The sequence below is a fragment of the Ursus americanus genome, chromosome 20, assembly GCF_024610735.1.
Source record: "Ursus americanus isolate L20-20 chromosome 20, mUrsAme1.1.p, whole genome shotgun sequence".
NCBI classification, from domain to species: domain Eukaryota; kingdom Metazoa; phylum Chordata; class Mammalia; order Carnivora; family Ursidae; genus Ursus; species Ursus americanus.
Window position 1 is genome coordinate 41,855,831 of NC_142146.1, and position 21,050 is coordinate 41,876,880.

At 34.4% G+C, this 21,050-nt stretch overlaps 1 protein-coding gene across 1 annotated transcript; it reads right to left on the minus strand.

Moving 5' to 3' along the window:
• Positions 1 to 1,207: 1,207 nt before the first annotated feature.
• On the minus strand, positions 1,208 to 19,504 carry PLSCR5 (phospholipid scramblase family member 5). Its single transcript, XM_045811148.2, has 7 exons — positions 19,365 to 19,504; positions 13,989 to 14,152; positions 9,531 to 9,573; positions 8,276 to 8,496; positions 5,919 to 6,080; positions 3,750 to 3,911; positions 1,208 to 1,526 (listed from the first exon to the last, which is right to left on the minus strand). The coding sequence occupies exons 1-7, from the start codon at positions 19,375 to 19,377 to the stop codon at positions 1,488 to 1,490; spliced, it is 804 nt and encodes a 267-aa protein (XP_045667104.1). The 5' UTR covers positions 19,378 to 19,504; the 3' UTR covers positions 1,208 to 1,487.
• Positions 19,505 to 21,050: the final 1,546 nt, after the last annotated feature.

Sequence of the window (21,050 nt, forward strand, 5' to 3'; positions counted from 1 at the left end):
ACCAGGAGAAAGATTGGGTTTGAAGCATGATTATTTTTTGGTGTCTACTTAAACTATTCTGGTTCACGAGTCAGTCTTCTAGGGTTTGCTGCAGCGTGCCAACGGAGGGCGCTCTCAGAAAAGGTGATTGTTTTCCTTTCCATCGTATACAACCTAGAGCCCTGACCCCAGAGCCCAGGACTAAATTGCTATTTGTGGGATATCTTGGGAATGTAACTGACACATACAGTGCTATTTCTAGATGAGAGATTCCTAATTCCAAACAATTAATTTAGTAACCGATACTTGGAACACATTTCTGTTACTAAGTGGGGGATTGCCTGTAGTTTCTCTGAACACATTTATAAGTGGATAGAAATTTGGGTAGTATTTGTATAATTCTAAATTAGAGTCCAAATGGCTGCATGGTGCTTTGCTTAAAACAAGTGTTTCCTCATTTTGGAAAGGGAAGAACTATCATCATTCCTAAGAAAGAAATTCTAAAAATTTCTTCTTGTGTGGGCTTTGGAAGTGAGTGGATAACTAGATGTGGTTATCTAGAGGACTCCGAAAATGTTGAAGTAGAAGGCGTTAGCTAATTGAGATGACTGTATGCCCTGACTTCTGCATTTGACGCATGTGCTAAGGTTTTATTTGTTTGTTTTTGTTTGCTTATTTTTAAGTCCTAGAAGAGTGCATTTTTCAGAGCCCTACATCCCTTTCTTGACTGAACTCACTGTAAATAGAGAAAGTTCCTGCTCTATATCACTGCTTTTCCTAACTGAGAAGTCTATTTATATGCTTATTTAAATCTGTGGTGTGCATATGTGTTTACAGCATACTTTGGTTTGTAAATATTAGCTTCCTTATGGAAATATTAGCTCCTTACCACTAGAACAAATTGATTTCATCTATCTTCCTCCTCATCTTTAAGCACATTATTTATCCAACTTTCAGCTTTTCTGATATAAAGTAAAAATGTCTCACTACAATAAGATTAATAAACAAAGTCAAAAGGCTGCTTATGAAAAAATATTTTAGAAATCCAGTCCTTTTGATTAGTAACCAGCCTTAGTACCAGAAAAACTTCAAAGTGCTCTCTAAACATTGAATTTTCATCAGTGATGCTGCAAGCCTTAGTTCTCATCTTTCATGCTTACCCATGCAATAACTTCAAAAGGATTAAAAAGAAAGAATGACAATCTCTCAAAGCAACCTTGTGCTCAGGCCAGTAATCTTGTCTTTAGCTATCATGCATTTATAACCAGATAATTGCTTCATTACATTATGCTTTAATAAATATAATAATTAACATTTGTTACCAAAAAAGCAAATATGCAAACCATTTAGAAATGAAATCCAGAGCCCAAGGGATTTCTAGAAGAAAATGAAAAAGAGTTAGACAGCATCAAATATAGACATCTTCAAAGGGAAAGAGATCATTTAAAGTTTCCTTTACTTACTGAAATATGTTCTTGCATATTTTATTGTTTTTGTCATCTTGCTTGTTATAATCCAGCCAGTGAATGTTCAAAGAACATAAAATCCTACAAATAAATAAAGTGAATATGAGTGAATTTACAAAAAGGCAACAATTAAGATCAGAAGTCTCACATGTAAGCTTTGATTATATAAAGCAGTTATGTCTCCCAGTGGTGTTCCTGCAACATGTGATTTATCAGTAGGAGGAAAATCAAAAAGTTTTAAGCTTGATGACCCTTACATGTCTAGTTTTCAGAATACAAGTTACTTGGAAATCTTATCTGAGTCAGCAGGGTATCATCAGTCAAAATCTTGGGTGATTAAGACCGTGCAGACTTTGCAGGGCATTGTGTCAGTGCAGGAAGTTGCAACAGACACGGACTTTTGAACAAGAATTACATACATCATCATGGACTCTGTGGTTAGTAACTAAGTAGTCTCAGGAAGTACCAAAAACTATACCAGAGGGAACTTGAGAAGGCGTAGTTCGAGCTGTGGGTTGTGGAGTGGTAGCGTCAAACCAGAGGAGACCAAACATTAGGTAGTACTTGTGACTTTTGCTGTTTGGATCAGTGAGTATTCTCATACCAGCAGCTTTCTGATGGACTCTCTCTTTCAGCACAAGGTAACAAAATGGAGACAGCATTTAAAAATTAAAAACATAATTCTTCCTATCAAATTATATGTAAAAATAAGTAATTTATCTTGGCAATACATGTGAGAAATTGTTTTAAAAGCTATATTTTCCCCCCAAAAAATGAAAAAAAAAAAAAAAAAGAAATGGATGGGAGTATTAGATATTCTCAGTGAATATACTTCTCCCTGTGACAATGGAATTAAAAAGTTATCTTTTCGATGATTGGGATGTTATCTGGATCAGTGTTTCTCCAATTTATAGTGCATAGTGAGTTGCTGACAGTACATTTTTACTGTCAGCCTGTTATATAATATAAGTGGGTAGGGTACTGTTTTTTAATATAAACATTAAGTGTGGAGCTTAATCAGAAAGGCCAAATTAAGGTTTTGGGAAAAGTCGTGTGTGTGTGTGTGTGTGTGTGTGTGTGTGTGTGTGTGTGTACATGTTTGGAGGGATTGGTGTTGAGTGCTGAATGATCAAAAATGGAAGGATGAGCAGGAAGTGGCAAATTATAAGCCCTGTCAAGTGGCTAGAGGAGAATATGGAGAATAAGGAATGGAAGAAATATTAGGTCATAGGCAAGATTGATTGGGATTGGTTGGATTTATAGATGCAAATGGGAATTGAGGGTCAGTGACTACTTGGTAAGTACGAAAACCTAGCAATCTGAATATACGAATTCTACCTCCTACCAGTGATAGGGAAACAATAAGTTAAATTCCTGGAAAAATCTATATTCTGTATTAAACCCTAAGTATCTATTAGTAAGTCACTAGGGAATTAATTTTAGTTAATCTACTTCCCAAGTGTCTTTAGAAAAAACTGAGTAGATAGAGTCATTTTCCCCCCACAGCAGCACACATTAATATAACCATAAGATTTAGGATCCTAAAACCCTGAAGAACAACAAAATATGAGAGGAAGAATGTACATTTATTTTAAAATTCCATGACTTTTTGTCAGAGCATTGACAATGGTAAGCAATGGGGGAGATACTAGAGGAAAAACCAGGAACAGGAGATGGCCAAGCATTTCACATAGGTGTCACTTGAATTCTGTTCTATCACCAATCTCCACACCAAGAAGAAAATATTTTTAATGGAATTATAAGTTAGAAAAAAAGAACAAAGACATAATATCTTTGTAATAATGGAAACTGATACCCATTAACTCATCCTTGTGAATCCATGTATCCATGTTCATACTGGAAGGGCAAGACAACTGTACTTTTCACATTCTGAATGACACTTAATTCCTTGTTAAACAATGAGACAGTCCTGAACTTTACCCAGGATAAATAATGTGATATTTACATATTTTTCAGTGAAAGCGAAAATAAGCCAAAAATCTAAATTGAAATTGAAAGAGAAGGGTAACTAAGGCTTTGAAGAAATGATGAGTAGGATGTGACAGGGCAGAAATTCTTGAGGAAGAGGGTATATGAGGGCCAGTGGAGAAGGGCTGGCTCCTAAATTCTGACTTCGGAAGGCTGGCTCCTAAATTCTGACTTCGGAAGAGCTGGTCCCAAACTAGCCCTCTATGCATAAACCTCCTTGGAGTAAACGTGGTGCTGTGTAAAATGAGATTGGCTCCATAGTAATGAACAAGCAAGGGGAAATAAATCACTCATACTCTTTAAGACCATACTTACAAAGAGAAAACAAGCACCAATCATCGCTGCTTTGACTGTCACATCTAGATCTGCGGGAACGTGAATTCCGAAGTTGTCCGCATTGGTAAAGACATCATTTACAAATCCTGACCAGTACTTCGAAATCTTCCCAATTGTAAGCTTTTCATTAATGGTCTTCACCTTTGAAAAGAAAATAAAAGATGTTAAATCTAAAGGTAAAACAAATGGTTTTAAGTATCTTAGTATGTTTGCTTCAAGAGAGAGATGAATTGTTTTACTCATCATCTGTGACAATTCCATGTCATTCATTCCTTTATATAAACATAAGTTTGTAGATTTAACTTTACAGTTCACTCTTCAGGAATTTTGCTTTTCTTACAGTTATCTAATCCATCCTAATTCCTTTTTTTTTTTTTTTTGCTTTTTGTATGCAGATTGGGAATATAATAGCAATAAATAATTAAGGCCTGGCTACCACAAGATGGCAGCAGGTACATAGTCTCAATTACATGGTCTAACCCTGAAGGTTACCCCATCACCTGAGGTCCAGATTTCAAACCTGAATTCTTCAATTAAAAAAAAAAAAAAAGGAAAAGAAAAAGAAAATATTTTTGATAAAGATTTTAGAAAAGATTTAGAAGAAATTAATGTCTAGGTGTAATTTGTAAACTTCTAAATTTTTACTGCTAAGATTTTATAATCACTAACGTATTTAATTATTATCAGCCGTTGCTTAATCTCATTTTTATATTATACTAAATATTTACTAGGTCATTCTTTCATAAATAACCTGAAGTCCTATTTTTCCCTAAAAAAAAATTCTCTGGGCAAATATATCACACAGGAAATGCAGACTAATTTGACAACAAAAATCTCTAGTCCTTCTCGGCTAGGAGTCTACAATTAAACTTTATCAACTATCTCGCTTGCCCTGTTTCTCATTCAAAAGCTGAAAGTTGAGTCAGTATGAACTTTGACGTTCTGTATGGCTGGAGAAGATGAAAATAAAGTTACTTAGGACATCCATTACTACAAATACTAAAATTTTTTCTTCTTCTTTTGTAAGACTTTATTTATTCATGAGAGGGAGGGTGGGATCGAGGGAGGGCGGGATCGAGGGAGGGGCAAAGGGAGAGAGAGAAGCAGACTCCCCATTGAGCACGGAGCCTTACGTGGGCTTGGGCTTAATGCAGCGCTCAGTCCCAGGACCCTGGAATCAGGGCCTGAGCTGAAGGTAGATGCTTAACCGACTGAGCCAACCAGGTGTCCCAATACTAAAAATTTTAAGTCTCAATCAAAGGGCATATTTTTATTCTTTAGTCTTTTTTTTTTTTTTTTTAATTAGAAAGAGCGAGCGTCTGCCCACATATTCGCACGAGGGCGCATGAGCAGGGGGAGGGGCAGAGGGAAAGGCAGAGGAACAAGCCTACTCTGCACTGAACCAGGAGCCTATCCTTTAGTCTTAGGAAAGCCATGCCAAGTCCTTTTAGAGTGGAGTGGAGTTAGAACAGTTCACTTTGCAAAACTTACATCGTATTCTAGGTGAATAGTGTTCCCTAAAGTCCCTCAAACTCAATGTCCTAGGAGGGATATACATAAATGTACAAAGAATGAAGGAATGAAAAATAAATAAATTAGATCTGCTTTGCCTAAAATGTATTTCTGGGAAAGGTAGTTAAGACAGTTCATACTCTTAAAATTGAATTTGCAACTACCTATTGTTTTTTAACATTGAATTTACACAAATATGTTTATGCAAGTGTAGATTATCTTACAAAATGAAGTTAGCTGGTCTTCTGGTCATAGCTTCCAAATTAGTGATATTTTAATGCAATGTGCTTTTTAGATGGGATCTGAACTGGGATATGTAACCACCAGAGCTACAGGAAAGAAGATATAATTTAGGGTGATTCTAAACTATATGTATTTGCTTTATACCATGGGTGCTGTAATTCCACATAAATCAAAAAAGTTTTAGCATGTTTTTTAAAAAAATTCTTGAACTTACTATCTCTGAAATTGAGTTATTATTGGCATGTACTATATGGGGTTATTACATCATTTCACAAGTATATTATCTTCTAAATTTATTTCAGAGATATTTCAGGATTTGAATATCTTAAAATTGAATTATGTTGCAAAATATCAGGACCTAAGTGACAACTTTCTTCATTCTGTCATCCATACCTCAAAATCCACATCGCCAAAACAGCCACATGTTGCACAAGGACCAACAATTTTCAAAATATCTTCTTTGTTTGCATTTTGGATTGTGAATTTAGGCAGAAAGGGGTCCCACTTCTGTGCAACATAACCAACTATAGTACCAGGAGGAGCTTGGATTTCTAACTGTAAGAAGAGACAATAATAAAATAAGATTTTTCTAAGGTTATTGTATTTTAATTTTACAACAATATCAATTTACTTCTAAATAGCAACTTTTAGGAAATTATTTTTGTATTCTAGAAAATATTCTAAATATCTGCTTCAAGGAAACATAGCAGTGGATTTTTTCCCCATTATTTTATAGAAACAAAGAAATTCACTGTGTAGATATATGTTTGGCATTATTCACTAAAGGTCCATGTCTTTAATTTTACTTCCCTGAGAGAACTTATCCCAGAATTGTCTTCTAACCCTGGGACGCTGGCTTCTTTGCTGTTTTTGTTCTGAGTATGGCAGTTGGTCAAACACTGAAGCTGTTTCCCATGAGGTATTTCCAATCTACTCCCTCTCCTGTGTTGCCACAACACACATCTATTTTTATCCTTCACACACCAATTATTAGCTATTCATGATCGTTTTCCCTTCAGGCTGTCAACTTCTAGCTTCTCTGTCTTCAATTAAAAACAAATGCTTCTTGTGAAGGTACCGTTTTACATACCAATTTGATTTCTGTTTCACTTCTTCTAAAGCGTTACAGACTAGCAATTGCATTTTCAGGCTTTCCTTTAGTATTTTACCCCATTCCCTTCATTCCCTTAATTTCTTTATTTTTCATCATATTGTATTTCAACATATTTATGTAGTCAAGTCAAATCCATTGTGAAATAAACTAGAGGTGGGTAAAAATAATGAAAATTGTTTGCTTTTGAATCAAACCAACTCCTTATAATCTGTTTACCTTTTGCCTTTTTTTTTTCATTTATTAAGTTCATAGTCTTATGTGTATGTCTGTAGTGTTCTTGGATCAACAGAGGTGGTTTCAATGAGAGTGCTTAGAACTATGTAGATCTGACTGGTCAAATCACTAAGTTGTACAGCTGAAAGTAATGTAACATTATGCGTCTACTATACTTAAATTAAAAAAAAAAACACTAAAAAGAAGGAATTATATAGATTTGTTCCGGGATCACTTTTAAAATAACTGGTTTGATTTTGACCAAATTTTTAAAAATTATTAATGGGTATCAAGATACATCTTATTTTTCATTTATGTGACACTGGGCTACTATGAAATAAAACATGAATTATCAGAAACTTTCAAATAGATGTATTATACTGACTATACCATCTTAGAGCATATTACATCTTAAATATCCTCAGGAGGAGGATGCATATTCTTGGACGCCATGTATGAGTACCTTTGCCGTTCTATTACTTAGCCAGGAAACTGCCTATCAATAGTTGGAGAATTAGCTTCAATACATATTGCTAGAAACTTCCTCAATTAACCCCCATCCATATTAATATTTATTTCTCATCATGCCAAGTAGAGTACTTAAACATAGGTCCTCAACAGAGAAACTTTTTTTTCTCTTTTTTTGAGAAACTGGGGTTTGACTAAGGACAGTGGATCAAGCCCCGTTCATGATATTTCATGGATGTGTAAATTACCTCCAATCCCTAAGCCCCAGTTTTCTCAACTGCTAAATGTGGAGAGTAAAACCTTTTCTTTCTAGCTCATACAGATGTTACGATATCCAAGACGTTAAAGTAAGCAAACGTTCCATATCGACTTAACTGTGTTATGTCACTGAAAGTCATTATTGTAGATCTATTAGATAACAATGAAAATCTATTATATATTAAAATAATTAAATGACTCCCTTCAGAACAATAACAGTCTTTGTCACAGTTTGAAGTTTGTCATACGTGGATGAATGGGATGTGAGATTCCGTACTAAAAATAATACTTAACCGAGAGAACATCTTGGAAGTTTTAGTATTACTCACCACTTTCTGAAATATGCTACAGTTAAGAGAATGCAAAGGGTAGATTTGCTTAATGGCAGATCTCATAACTATTACAATTATGTGCCTAATTCAGAGATTCAAGAGGATGTGTCCTATTTACATGACGCATTAGCTGTTTTTACCCGTCCTCAGAAGCCACTATAGTTTTTGGTTGGAAAGAAAAAAAAAAAAAAAAGCTAGTGGATCACCCAATCCTTAAGCTATTCTGATCCTAAAGGAGCAACCCACTAATTCGAACAATTGGAAGGTGAATTGCCTTATGGCTCCAGGTGAATCCCATTTATTAAATAATTGCTAGTATTTTCAAACCTAGAAAAATAAAAGTACACGCACAGCCAACGACTAACCTCTTGCAGGTAGCAAGGGCACCAGCAGCTGTTACACCTCAACGGCCTGTTTACTGTAATCACCTCCCTACCGGAGTTATCCGTGATCTTCAGAGTGCAAGATCTCAGCGTGGAACAGAAAGTACGATTGAAGCAAATGCTTTGCTCCACTGCAAAGTAAATTCTTTGTCCCAAGCTGTTTTTAATCTCATATTTGTTGGAGGTCTCAGTGCCAAGTATCACTAAGGGAGGAAAAAAAAAATTCAGCGAACCAATGCTATTGCCTAGTATCAAATCTTAAATAAGTAAAAGGTTAGTATTATTAAAAGAAAACAAAGTCACTGACTAATTATTAAGTATATGGTATCTGCCTCACCCAAATCTACTTCTGTGCTCTAAAATTTGAGGACTTAGCTATGGAAATCAAAGTAAACTGAGAACAAAGCTATGCAATGACTAAATTTTGATTCCAGATATATGACCTACTTGGAACGTGTAGTTCCACTTTTCAACTCAAGAAGCAAGTCTGTAAAGAATCAAATCCTCAAATAATCCATCTATCATTGCTGTGGAATTTACTGGGACAACTCACAGCATAGTAATGATTTTGTTTAAGATCTATTTGGCAGTATATCTACAGCTGCCTGCTATCCTGCTGTTTATTACAGTATTGACATATTTTAGATATACTATAGAATATTAAGGACAAAAAATACTCAAGTAATTTGAATTCAGTCATCGTTGTAAGTCTGTGTATTGTTAAATAACATACCATTTGATGAATCACTGACACAATGATAAAAATTGAATTTTGTTTGATGGGTTTCTGTTATTTATTTATTTATTTTTGGTTTTGTTTCAAGTTTTTATTTAAATTCCAGTTAGTTAACATGCGGTGTAATATTTGTTTCAGGAGTAGAATGGATTTTTGTTATTTAGTCTAAACCCTGATTTCCATTTCTGAAATTTTTAAGAAATTATTAACAAGCGTGGAAAAGATCAAATATCTTTTATGATTTTAAGATAAAAATAATGTTAGATATTAATATTAATATTACCAAAGACTTGGAGAGTTTTATGCTTTTAGGTTTATCTATATCAGACTAACAATTTACTTTCAATGTTTATTTTAAAAAGTAGACCTACTGATCTTTTTGATTTAATTTTATCTTCAACATTTGACTTTATTGTTTATGAGATATTTAAATATAACAAAATTTCTGAAACCTAAAATATTTTTAACAGTTTTAATAACTATAGAATATAATATACTTACTTCCAAGAAGCTCCACCTGCTGGTGTATAATTATCAGGTCTAACTGTTGAAGAATGACATAAAGGAAATAAAAAGAGTTACATCACACTTTGAAAACCTTTGGAGATATTACTGTTAACCTGTTTACCACATGAAGTTGGGTAATTTTCATGTTCTCTACCAAGAAAATGGTTGAAAACAGTTCACATTTTATAATTAAAAAGATAATATCTTCGGTATTCAAGTAAAAATTTAAAAAAATTTTAAGAATCCTGAGAATTCCAAGGCAGAATTGCCCCGAATAAGAATAGTTACTGTGTTTAACTCTGTGTTCTTTCTGTGATAAGGGGATAAAAGAATAACTCTTGGAAACAATACTTGAAGATTTTAAACAGTCTCTGAATAATAATGCCTAAAAAATGTTTAAACTTATTTTTTTTAAACTCATTTTTTTTTAAGCAATGACCCGAATGCCTGGGCTCCCCTCTCCACCCTGCCTAACTTCTCTTTCACTCTCCACTCATTCCTCACAGAAATAAAATGTCTTTGTTAAAGCTGAGAGAGGTCATTCTATAAATTGTTCTCACTCATACCTTCCTCTGGACTAGAAAAAAAAATCAACGACGAGAAATCCTACTGATGCCAACAAAATACCCATTTAAGCAGAGTAAGTTTTGCCAGTAACAGCTGACATAATAAAATTTGCTTTATGTAGTTAAAAATGAAGTTAGTTTACAGAGATAAAGTACGCATAGATCGTTAAGAAATGACCATTTTTGAAAGTATACCATGCAGATATTTAAAGTAAATATTAAAACATGTTCTTAGAATGAATTTTATTTTTCACGAAGGTAAATTCATGAACCCTGAAGACCATTGTCTTCTCCAACACTTTATTTTCTATTTTGCCTCTAAATTTCTTCACTTTATTCTCCCTTCACATTAATAAACTCACTGGTCACCATTAAGCTGAAATAGTCATTAGTAATATTTGGTGTTGATTGGGCATCACAAACCCAGAAAATTTTAAGTTACATTATTTCCTACATTCTTCTTGTATATCCTGAGCTGTAGATAAAACTAATGCCATATCCTCTATTTAAATTTTATTATTGGTAAAAGAGTGCATGTAGCCTCTTTTTTTAAGGTTCACAAAAAATATTTTCCATAAACAATTTATGATTTAAGAGATTCTAAAAACTATTTTAAAAACAATAATGGCAATTTTTAAATATTAGAATCAGTCTTTTGTAGTGTACCATTGTTACTTCTGTTCTCCTCTTTTGAGAAAAATGGAGGGTTGAGAGAAAAGTCACAAAGGATACTCACAATTCCTTAGCGGTGGGTCCATTAGAGGTAACTTAGGGATGGGGAAGAACTATGGGGGCAAGACTAAAGTTTGAGTCTAGGAACTTTAATGTTAGTGCCATGGATCAAGTTGTAGTCTTGAAATTTAGAGACTATCATTTGAGATCCGTACCGTCTACTTGGAAAGGGAAGTCGTACCGTCTGCTCTCTAATACTAGTAGTTGTTTACTTAGTGGCTACCATGAGGTAGTCACTGTGGTAGATATTTCGACATAGGATTTGATTTAATTCTCATGAAAACTCAGAGAAGTAGACATCATTACATTTTACCTGTGAAGAAACAATCCCAGAGGGATTAAGTAGTTTGGCCAGGATCGCAGAGCTTGTAAATGGTTGGGCTGGGATTTAAACCCAGATTTTACTGCCTGCCACCAATTTTGACATGGTTTCTACTCTGCTGTATTGGCATCACTAAACTAATTTTAGGAATTAGGATAAACAATTCTTAAGTGATAATGTGGAACTTCTGAGTATTTTTCCTTCCTATTTTCTCTACTCTTATACACATCCCAACCTCTGTGATATTTGATTTGATGTATCTCTGTGCGCAAACCCTTGGATTTGAGGGTCTTGTTTTGTTCTTGCAGTTTCCTTTAAGTAGTTCTGGGCCACTTATAAACCATGGTCCAAATGATCCCTTTCCACCCTTTGCTATTAATTGAAGGGCTAGGAATTGTTGGAAACTTTAGACAGATTGAATCATATATTCAGGTATCAGGGCAAGTAAAGCATTCAAGTATGAAAGCTATAGAGTGGAAATCAAATGACAGGCTTGGATATATAGCTTAAGAATAAATTCTCATGTATAATTTATCAGGTTTACAGGTATCAGTGATTCCATTTAATATCTGTACTTCAAAATAAATTGGATCTATACATGTGTCTTTGTAGACTTTAACTCACTACTCCCACCTCTAGATGACTAAATTATAATAATTATCCTTTGACACTAGTAGGATAAAATGATATTGACTATTAAGAACATGTTAATTCAGAGAGAGAATCTCTAGTTTATTCTTAGGTTTAGCTCTACGTGAATGACGTAAATATACACACACCCACACATACACACATATACATCCGTATATATGTATATTGCATACACATATACATATATGCACATGTACACAAATATATAGGTACATGTGTATATATGTATTTATATGTTTATATACATACCTGAAAATTTATTTTCAAATTGTTAATGAAAACAAGATTTTCATTAGTCATTGGATGGACTAAAGGAGAATAGATGAGTTTTTACATTTTTACTTTGTTTTAATTTAGAAGAATTTTGTATATTTTGTATATTTTCCTGTTTATTGAAGAATGTACTATTTTCAAATGTTCATGATTTTATTTAATTCTTATGGTTTTTAGATAAAATTTAACACCTAAAATTCATTATATATATATATATATATATATATATATATATATATATATATATATATATATATATATATATATATCTTACAGACTTGTGGTATAAAACATTTAAAATGCTCATTTATCCTGTTATAAGTACACTGCTTTAAAGCAAGCAAGTGTTCTTTTAGTATAAGGTGAATAAATTACGGTTCCCTTTGAAGTAAACTATTCACCAATTTGTGGCATATTTTTATTTTCTGAAAAAGAATACCAAAGGTATATGTCTGGAAAATTGACTTCATTTTAGAACTGAAGCCAATGGGTTCATATCTCTATTTATGGAATGTAAAAAAAAAAAAATGTATTCATGTCAAGCATCTGGCTCCGGGTGTGTCATCATTCATGGATGGAAGAAGAATATGTGATGACCATATGTGATCATCAAACCTCAGCCCTCTGGCACTGGTATATCACTTTTATACTTGGCAAAACCTTGTCTGACAACATTCCCAAACAGCTTGCAGCAGTTAATCAACTCTAGTCAGCTATTACAGCTGATCCTTTCTGCAGATGGAAGATGGTAGGTTAGCTTTTCCAGCTCTTTTACATATCTCCCTGAGCTCTCCAGTCTCTGAAGTGCATTTGTCTGCCAGTGGGTTTCTGGAGAAGGCATCTGCAATTATAAACATTTTCCCAGGAACATATGCTGCATGCAGCTTAAACCCTATCAGGCATAACAGAAATCTCTTGTACCTTAAGGGAATTAACACAGAGATTTGATTTTGATAAAGGAGATAGACTTTATAGTTTGAAAGAATGCCAAACAAGCTGAAAATAGCAGCAGATGTGTTGACATCTCAATATTAGAGTATTTCTAATCTTTTGCAGGATAAAATACAAAAGCAACAATAATATATATAAATATAATCGCTCCTTATGAGTCACATAATTCAGATGATGGTATTTCTTGATTGATTTGTTGTAAGGCTTGAATCACTGCTCACCCTCCAATGACTATATTTAATAATAATGTGATCTTTTAAGCAAATCAGCCTGGAGATGCAACAGTATCAAAGACAATGACGGTAACTTGGTAACTTGCTTTGCCTTGGATTTATAGACACCTTTTGAGATTCAGCTGAAGACACTGAATTCTCAGATCATTACAGAAGTCTCTCCTGAGTACTTAGATCCTTAACAACCTTTCTCTCCTCTACGCACCTGCACACATTACAACTGTGTGTTTATCTGGCTTTAGTACATAGCCTTGCACTTTTTGTCAACCTTTTTTGAATGCCAATTAGGTTGCAGAATGTTTGGGTGAGAGGGACTAGGTTTTATGCTTTTTATATGTCTTGATGATAGCAAGTACTCAATAAATATTCTCTAATTAAATAGCTGTAGGTGACTAGACATGTCAGACAATTCCTTGAGGATGCATTTGCTTATACCTTGAGCAATGAGCAGAAGGAGGATAAATGTGCTTAAAAGCTCCATCAAAAATGTTTAGTGTCATCACTCTGCCAAATAAATAAGGAAAAAAGAAGTGGGAATAAAAGAGAACAAATTTCTTTCCAAATAACAGAGATAATTTTTTTTCATAATTTCATGGTTTATACTGCTTTTCTCACTTCACTAAGTGATTTGTTGAAGTTCTTCAAGCATGGTTGGAAAGCAAGAAACCAAGTCTGTATTCATTTTAAGGGGTGAAGGTTTGTAGAAATAGAGAGATAAAAACACCTGGCTTAAATATTCTAGACCAGGAGGGAGACTGCCTGGCGGAGGGAGAACTGGCTGCCACACTTGGTTCCCTGTGTTGGGAAGAGAGACGTGAAAGCTGTGGTCAGGGTCTGGAGCTCCAGGAAGAAAGCCAGGCAAACCTCTCCTTCTTTGGTTCTGTGCATCTGCAAGAGAATGAAAAGCTCAGCCCATATTTAAATTTAGGCCATTTCACTGAGTTTTTCTCATAGTATTTGTTACTTCTGAATTTAGAGGGTCAATGATCTCCTGCATTTTCCCTATTCATTGTTGCTATCACTTAACCCCTAAACCAGAGAAAAAGAAATGCAGAAGATGGCTAATAGTGTTGTGAGAAAATGTTGGATAATTTGGACACATAAATGATTCCAAAAATGTATTGTTTTGAAAGCAAGTTAAACTGTTCAAAGAGCTGAAAAATTATAAACCCCAAAAGGAAAAGAAATGGTAAAAGGAACTACATATTCTCTACTCATAAAAGGATAAACTTAGACATCGGTTTTGAATCATAATTATGAGTTTCGAGGCATAAACTCCTTTCCTCAAATATTATGAAGGTACCTTGTAATTGCTGAGAATGTTTTGTCTCTTTTTGTCAATACTACTGCTATGGCTAGGTTTAATTCAGTGGTCCTTAACTCTTTAGGCTATACCAGAACCACCTCACCTGGAGGGCTTGTTAAAACACAAATTCCTGGGCCCCACTCCAGAGTTTCTGATTTGGGAGTGAGGCTTGAGAATTTGCATTTCTATTAAGTTCCCAGATGAGCTAATGCTGCTGCCTGACCATACGCTCTGAGAACTAATGGTTTAATTCTACCTACTGTGAGAATATTCAAACTAATTTATCAGCTTAAGGGCAGTATAATATCTAATGAAGCTTTGATTTCTCAGTATTTTGTATAAAAGCATCCAAACATTTTTAACAGTGTGAATCCCTTTGTAGGGATCCCAATATTACAAAAGATAAAATAATTACAGAATTCTATAATGTTTGGCTTTTTTTTTTTTTTTGAGAATCACCTGTTTTCTATATTGTTGTGAGGTAAAAATGTTACTATTCCCATTATCTGTTAGATTAAAATTTAGAGAGTTGCTATTTATCTTGCATTAGTCTGGAACCTGTGTAGTATCATGCATAAGACATAATAATGTGTGGAAAAAATCTTCTCTTTTAAAAATATAAATTATTGCCTTTCTACTATCATTTTTCTCTTTTTTCTTTTCACACGATTGCCATTTAGATTTCTCCTTCATTAGATACCATTTTTTTCAAAGACTATCAGAGTTTTTATTCCTCATCTTTATTAATCCATAAATTATTGGAGTTTGACAACACTATGCTGTTTTAGATTGAGCATAGGTATGGATCAAGATTTGGTAGGTATTTTCAAATATTAGAGGGGCCCTTATGAAAACAAGTAATTAACACTATTCTAAAGACATATGAATGGGAAGGACAGGAAAATCGTTTACAATAAGGAAAAGTTTATAACAGCGGCACACAGATTTGAGTAAGTACTCTCATTGTATCTATATAATTCACAGTAGATTAGAATGGTCTCTTGGCCTCTCCCAAATTCATGGAAATTTTGTCTATGTGGGGGTGTATTTTTCAGAATCTTTTAAATCTCTAAAAAGTTAATTTGAAGAAAGGACTGAGTTTCCTTTGGAAATAGTAAATTCCTCACTATTAAGAGAATTCAAGCATAGCCTGAATGAGAGGAATTAAACACACAAACTGGTGAAGGAACATGGGCATCCAAGGAATGGTCCTTTGGACGCTGACATAAGCTATTCGCAGTAATAATAGATTCATCAAGTTTGTGTATACATGTGGTGTTAATGAGAAACAATTGCCAGGTCATTCATTTATTTATTTAACATTCAGGTTGTAGAAATAGATGAAGATAGGTGTTTAAGTTTGTACTGGTCTGTGACATTTACAACTTGGACATGCTTTAGTGTTAAGACCATATGGAAACAAACTTGTCATTTGGCCTCATTAAAATAGAGCTCCATATAGGGGCACCTGGGTGGCTCAGTTGGTTAAGCTGCTGACTCTTCACTCTAGCTTGGATCATGATCTCAGTGTCTTGGGATCGAGCCCCACATTGGGACTCTGTGCTCAGCGGGGAGTCTGCTTCAGGAGTCTCTCTCTTCTTCTGCTCCTCCCCCTGCTCTCTCTCTAAAATAAATACATAAATCTTTTAAATAAATAAATAAGATTGAGTTCCATACCAAGAATATTATAGCAGTTTGCTTCCCACAGGACCCATCCGGAACTTCTCGGATGTGGACAGACAAAAAGCATAGAGGCTCAAGTACTCCTCTTGCTCTGGAGGAGGTGGCCTGAATGGAACCTCCATCAGTAAACTGGGGAGGAAGACTGTGTAACACCATGTCTGATTTGGGAGAGGAGCAGTTGACCAATACAGCAAGGTCAACTGAAAATAGTAACATGGGACAAACAATCCTTTCTTTAGCTTAATGCCAAAAGCCTTGTCATTGACTTTCAGAGAAAAATAGAGGCAAAATTATGATCTAGGGAAAACCAGTTCATAATGATAAATTTTAGGATAGAAGTTCATCCTGGGTGTGAAGGTATATGACTGTTGACCCAAAAGGGAACTTTATGAGGTGCCAGAAATGTTCAATATTGTAATTTTGTTGGTGGTTACACAAGTGCATCCTTATTAAAAAAAAAAATCATGGGGCGCCTGGGTGGCACAGCGGTTAAGCGTCTGCCTTCAGCTCAGGGTGTGATCCCGGCGTTATGGGATCAAGCCCCACATCAGGCTCTTCTGCTATGAGCCTGCTTCTTCCTCTCCCACTCTCCCTGCTTGTGTTCCCTCTCTTGCTGGCTGTCTCTATCTCTGTTGAATAAATAAATAAAATCTTTAAAAAAAAATCATGAACTTAAGTTTGGTGCTCTTTATGCACTTTACTGTATACATGCTATCCTTCAATTAAAAAAACATATTGGGATAAATTTCTAAAAATAGCTGGCAGAAGATTATTAGATTCTCTCTCGTCATCAATTTTATTGTTAGATTAGCAAATTATTCCAATTCTATCTTGTAAGCTATGTTTGTTGTGACAAAATGCAGGTTATTGAGTGTCTTGGAAGTGGCTCTATGTTCAGGACCCAGGGTCTTTGGGTCCTTAGACCTCAAAGCAGGTCCAGAAGCAGAAATGTACTCGGGGCCCAGGGCAGATCATGTTAAAAGTCTGAGTAGGGTCTCAAGTGGAAACTTTTGGGATCACCATTGTGACATCACTTGCTTCCTTTTCTGAGATGTCAGTTCATTTTGGAGCAGCTTTTAAAGATAGCTTCTGTTCAGTTTAGATCATCCTGGAAACTTCTGTCTGCCTCAAACTTAAAATTTGGGACCAACTTGTTCTTAAATTGTGTTTATTTATGCTAAATCAGGGGACTTCAGACCACACAAATATTTCTTCATTTCTAATAGCATCCAGTATTCAGACTGTCCTTTGGTTTAGTGGTGCTGATTAAACTGCCCACAAAATGTGTGAAATATCCAATTACCCTGTATTCCCTGGAAGAATAGTAACTGCCAACACAGTTCATGGGCCAGAGGACTTTCACGATGTTATAAATAATGTTCTGCAACATATTTGAAGAAAACTGTCCACAAAAATGTTTTAGGTAAATAATGATGATAATCTGACTGGCCCTCTCAAGTCAGATTTCTGATTCAAAAGGAAGTTTCGTTTTCATTTCCTTTCAATAGAATAGAGTCTCTAACAGATGTTTTACCCACTTCATGTGCTAAATAATTTGAGTAGGTTGCAGGAGTATTAGTTTTCCACCTGAAGTTTTGCCTCCAAGTTTAAGTGGTGAGTCTTTATCATTACTGAACATCGCTGCTTTTTTGGTAGATTAATCATATTTTGATCTTCCTATTGCTTTCCAGTCACAAGTTCCTTCAAAGACTCAGACCACCAGATAAAGAAGGAACTCCTTTGAATTTCTATCTGGCTTTGAATTTCTATCTACTCTTTTAAAAATGTATAACTAGCTTATAAATATTTCACATACTCTGCAACTCTTTACCTTACAGGCTACGGTTGTTGCTGTAACTCTTATAAAGTGATGAAGTGTTTTGGATTAAGTGTTGGTGTCAGTCTTAAATGAAAGAAAAAACTTGTCAAGACTTTTTTGTTCGCTTTCAAATATAAAAATGAGGCACACATATATTAACATTCATGATTTTGTTGTTTCATGTCTGTATTTTACAATTTGTGTGAGCTTTCGCTGTGATTCTCAGGGACTGGTGTTATGTTAAATGTTGAAGAAAAATGAAAAGATTACCTCCTGCGTTCCATATTAAATAGCATTCCAAAGTGTGTTTTGATAAAGAAAGCAAATAAACATACATGCTTCTTTGAATGCTTCATTAATTTAATTTAGGATATTTTAAATTGGTGGACTCTATTATCCTATTTGTAATTAGGTTAAAAAAGTTTCTGCCAATTATACTAATCATAATTCTTCATGCTAAAACTTTTTATTATAGGCTAGAGGTTAATGGTTTGTTTGATAATGGAATGAAACAGTATAATCTCGTTTTTAATATAATTTCACAAGTATTTTTAGTGAGATTGAAACTTATTACTTTCAAAGACAACCATATCTCTTGTCTTTTGAGACGTTATTTAAAGTAAGACAGTACTAATGATATTTATGCAGTTTTAGGAATTTGAGGGAAAAATTCCTAGCTCCCCCCTAACAAAGTCCCTAATTAATCTGCTTACTTAAATAGTTATTTTCTGTCTGCTTTTTTATATATAATTTACTATCAAAGAATTTTGGAAGATTTTTGCTTCATAATTCAGCAATATTTATTTCTAGTCCACTAAATGTATTAGAATTTACCAATAACAAATATTGAATTCTTTATAATAAATGGCTGTAGCACACATTTTAAACAACAAATGGGAAATTTAAAAATACTGAACTGTACTTTAACACTTTTTAACTTATGCGTGAAAAGTTTTCTTCAAATCCCTTTAAACTTAGAATATCAACCTGTCCTTGTGTTTGGCATTAAATATTGCCCTTCTAGATTCCGCTATGAAGCTTTTCTTATTAATTCACTATATTTATTTTCATGATAACTAAAACATTGTTTATATGTTAACTTTTACATTCAATCAGATAGCGTTTTTTAAAATTTAATGGAACATGTTCCTTGAAGTTAAAAATTCCAGTGTTCAAAAGTGATGAATGACAGGTTTTAAAGTATCAATCTCACTGATAGTAAAATCCCTACAACTAAGTATTTTTAGTCATAAATAAGGAAAAATTTATTAGCTAGCTATGTTTACTCTTACCTTTAGAGGCCATGAAGATGTCTGAGTCACTTCTTCAAAGGCAGCCAGGTTAAAAGAAAAGGCTTTTCTTGTTGCAGCAAGGAGAGAAAACACAGCATGCATAAAACTTCAGAAGGTGTCTGTCTACTTCATGTCAGCTTACAAATAACAGAGGAAGGCAGCACCTTACTGTTTCCAGAGTGATGTATTTTATCACTTCAGACAACAGGGGGAGACGAAGCTATCACCAAAGGTAAACGCTACTCAAACCATCATATCTCTTGGTGGCTGAAGGAACAATTTGAAAATAATGAAAACAAGAAAGGAAAATATGCAATACTCATTTTAAGAGTTTTGTTTTCACATAGTTATTGTTTTTTTTAATTTCTTGGAATATACACCCTTGCATTCACTATTATATCAGAAATACTCTATTTTTCTAGTTTCTAGAAATCTTCTGTGCCAGAGTCTATGATACATTATTCTAGCTTCTGTAAGTTTCTGACAGTTCTAAATACAATATTTTATATTTTGAAAAGGTGTGAAATTTAATATTATTTTTCTCTCGGGATTTCTTCATGTTCTCTCCCCCAAAAGCAAAGAAACAAGAAGAGAATTATTCCTTACTATTTATGCAATTAAAAAATCTGTATTTTCATTTTTAATTGAATTTGTTGAATCAGAGGCTTTTGAAAATACAAACCTTCAGTAACCTTGCAAAGTTAGTGGAAACATCCAGGTAGTATTTAACTGCATTGCATACTGAGGGGGAAGAGAAAGCACTGTCACCTTGACTGGACAGCCCATCTTTCTAAATGCAGGTGACCAGGTGACCATGGAGATTTTGCTCCCCAAGTCAATTGCGCTGGATGGCATGATTTGCAAAGGTTGCACTTGCTAGATATACTGCATTATAAGCAACACTGTCTACTTCTAAAAATACTTAAGCAGCCTGATAAGCCATAGAGCATGATGAAAAATTATAAAATCAGCCTCACAGTTTGTTGATAGCAAAAAGTTTATGTTCTTATTTAACAAAGAGATTTTTTTATTATTGTTGTTGTTGTTTTGAAGTATTTGGGGTTGAAGAACTGCCATTACCTGACTTGTCATTTTGTGGAAAAGATGAATAAGTATGATTAGTATTTTTTCATGATTTATTTATTTATTTGTTTGAAAGGGAGAGTGAGAGCATGTGCTCTCAAGCAGTCTCTCCACTGAGTAGCCAAGAAGGGGCTAGGTCTCAAGACCCTGAGATCATGACCTGAGCCAAAAATCAAGAGTTGGAGGCTTAATCGAATGAGCCACTCAGGTGCCCCAATATGATTAGTATTTTAATCAAATTATATGTTTCCTAGATTTCTTACCATTTATCATGGGCATTTGAAGAAACTTTATTCCTAAGAAACTTAAGTTGTTTTAACACTATCAAACCTGGTATTTTAAGTGATGGCCATAATAGACCAATTGATTTGGTTTTCCACAGAGCACCAATTTTGAAATGAAAATCTGAGTGAATTAAACATGTATTTTGACCTGCACAGGCCAGCCATCCATGTATGTGGATATGGCCATATGGCTGACTCATGAAATCTTTCAATATTTAACCTGCAAGGGAGAATTTCCAGGCCACCTAACCTGATGTAGTGTAGGAACTGCCCATTTCTTTCTTCACACTTTCTCTCTCTCTGTCCTCCCAAAGACAGC

Coding starts and splice junctions, on each gene's coding strand:
- PLSCR5 (XM_045811148.2), bottom strand. Junction 6,081..8,275: donor GCCCTTGCTACCTGCAAGAG/GTTAGTCGTTGG, acceptor CTCTTCTTACAG/TTAGAAATCCAAGCTCCTCC. Junction 3,912..5,918: donor TTGGCGATGTGGATTTTGAG/GTATGGATGACA, acceptor TTCTTTTCAAAG/GTGAAGACCATTAATGAAAA.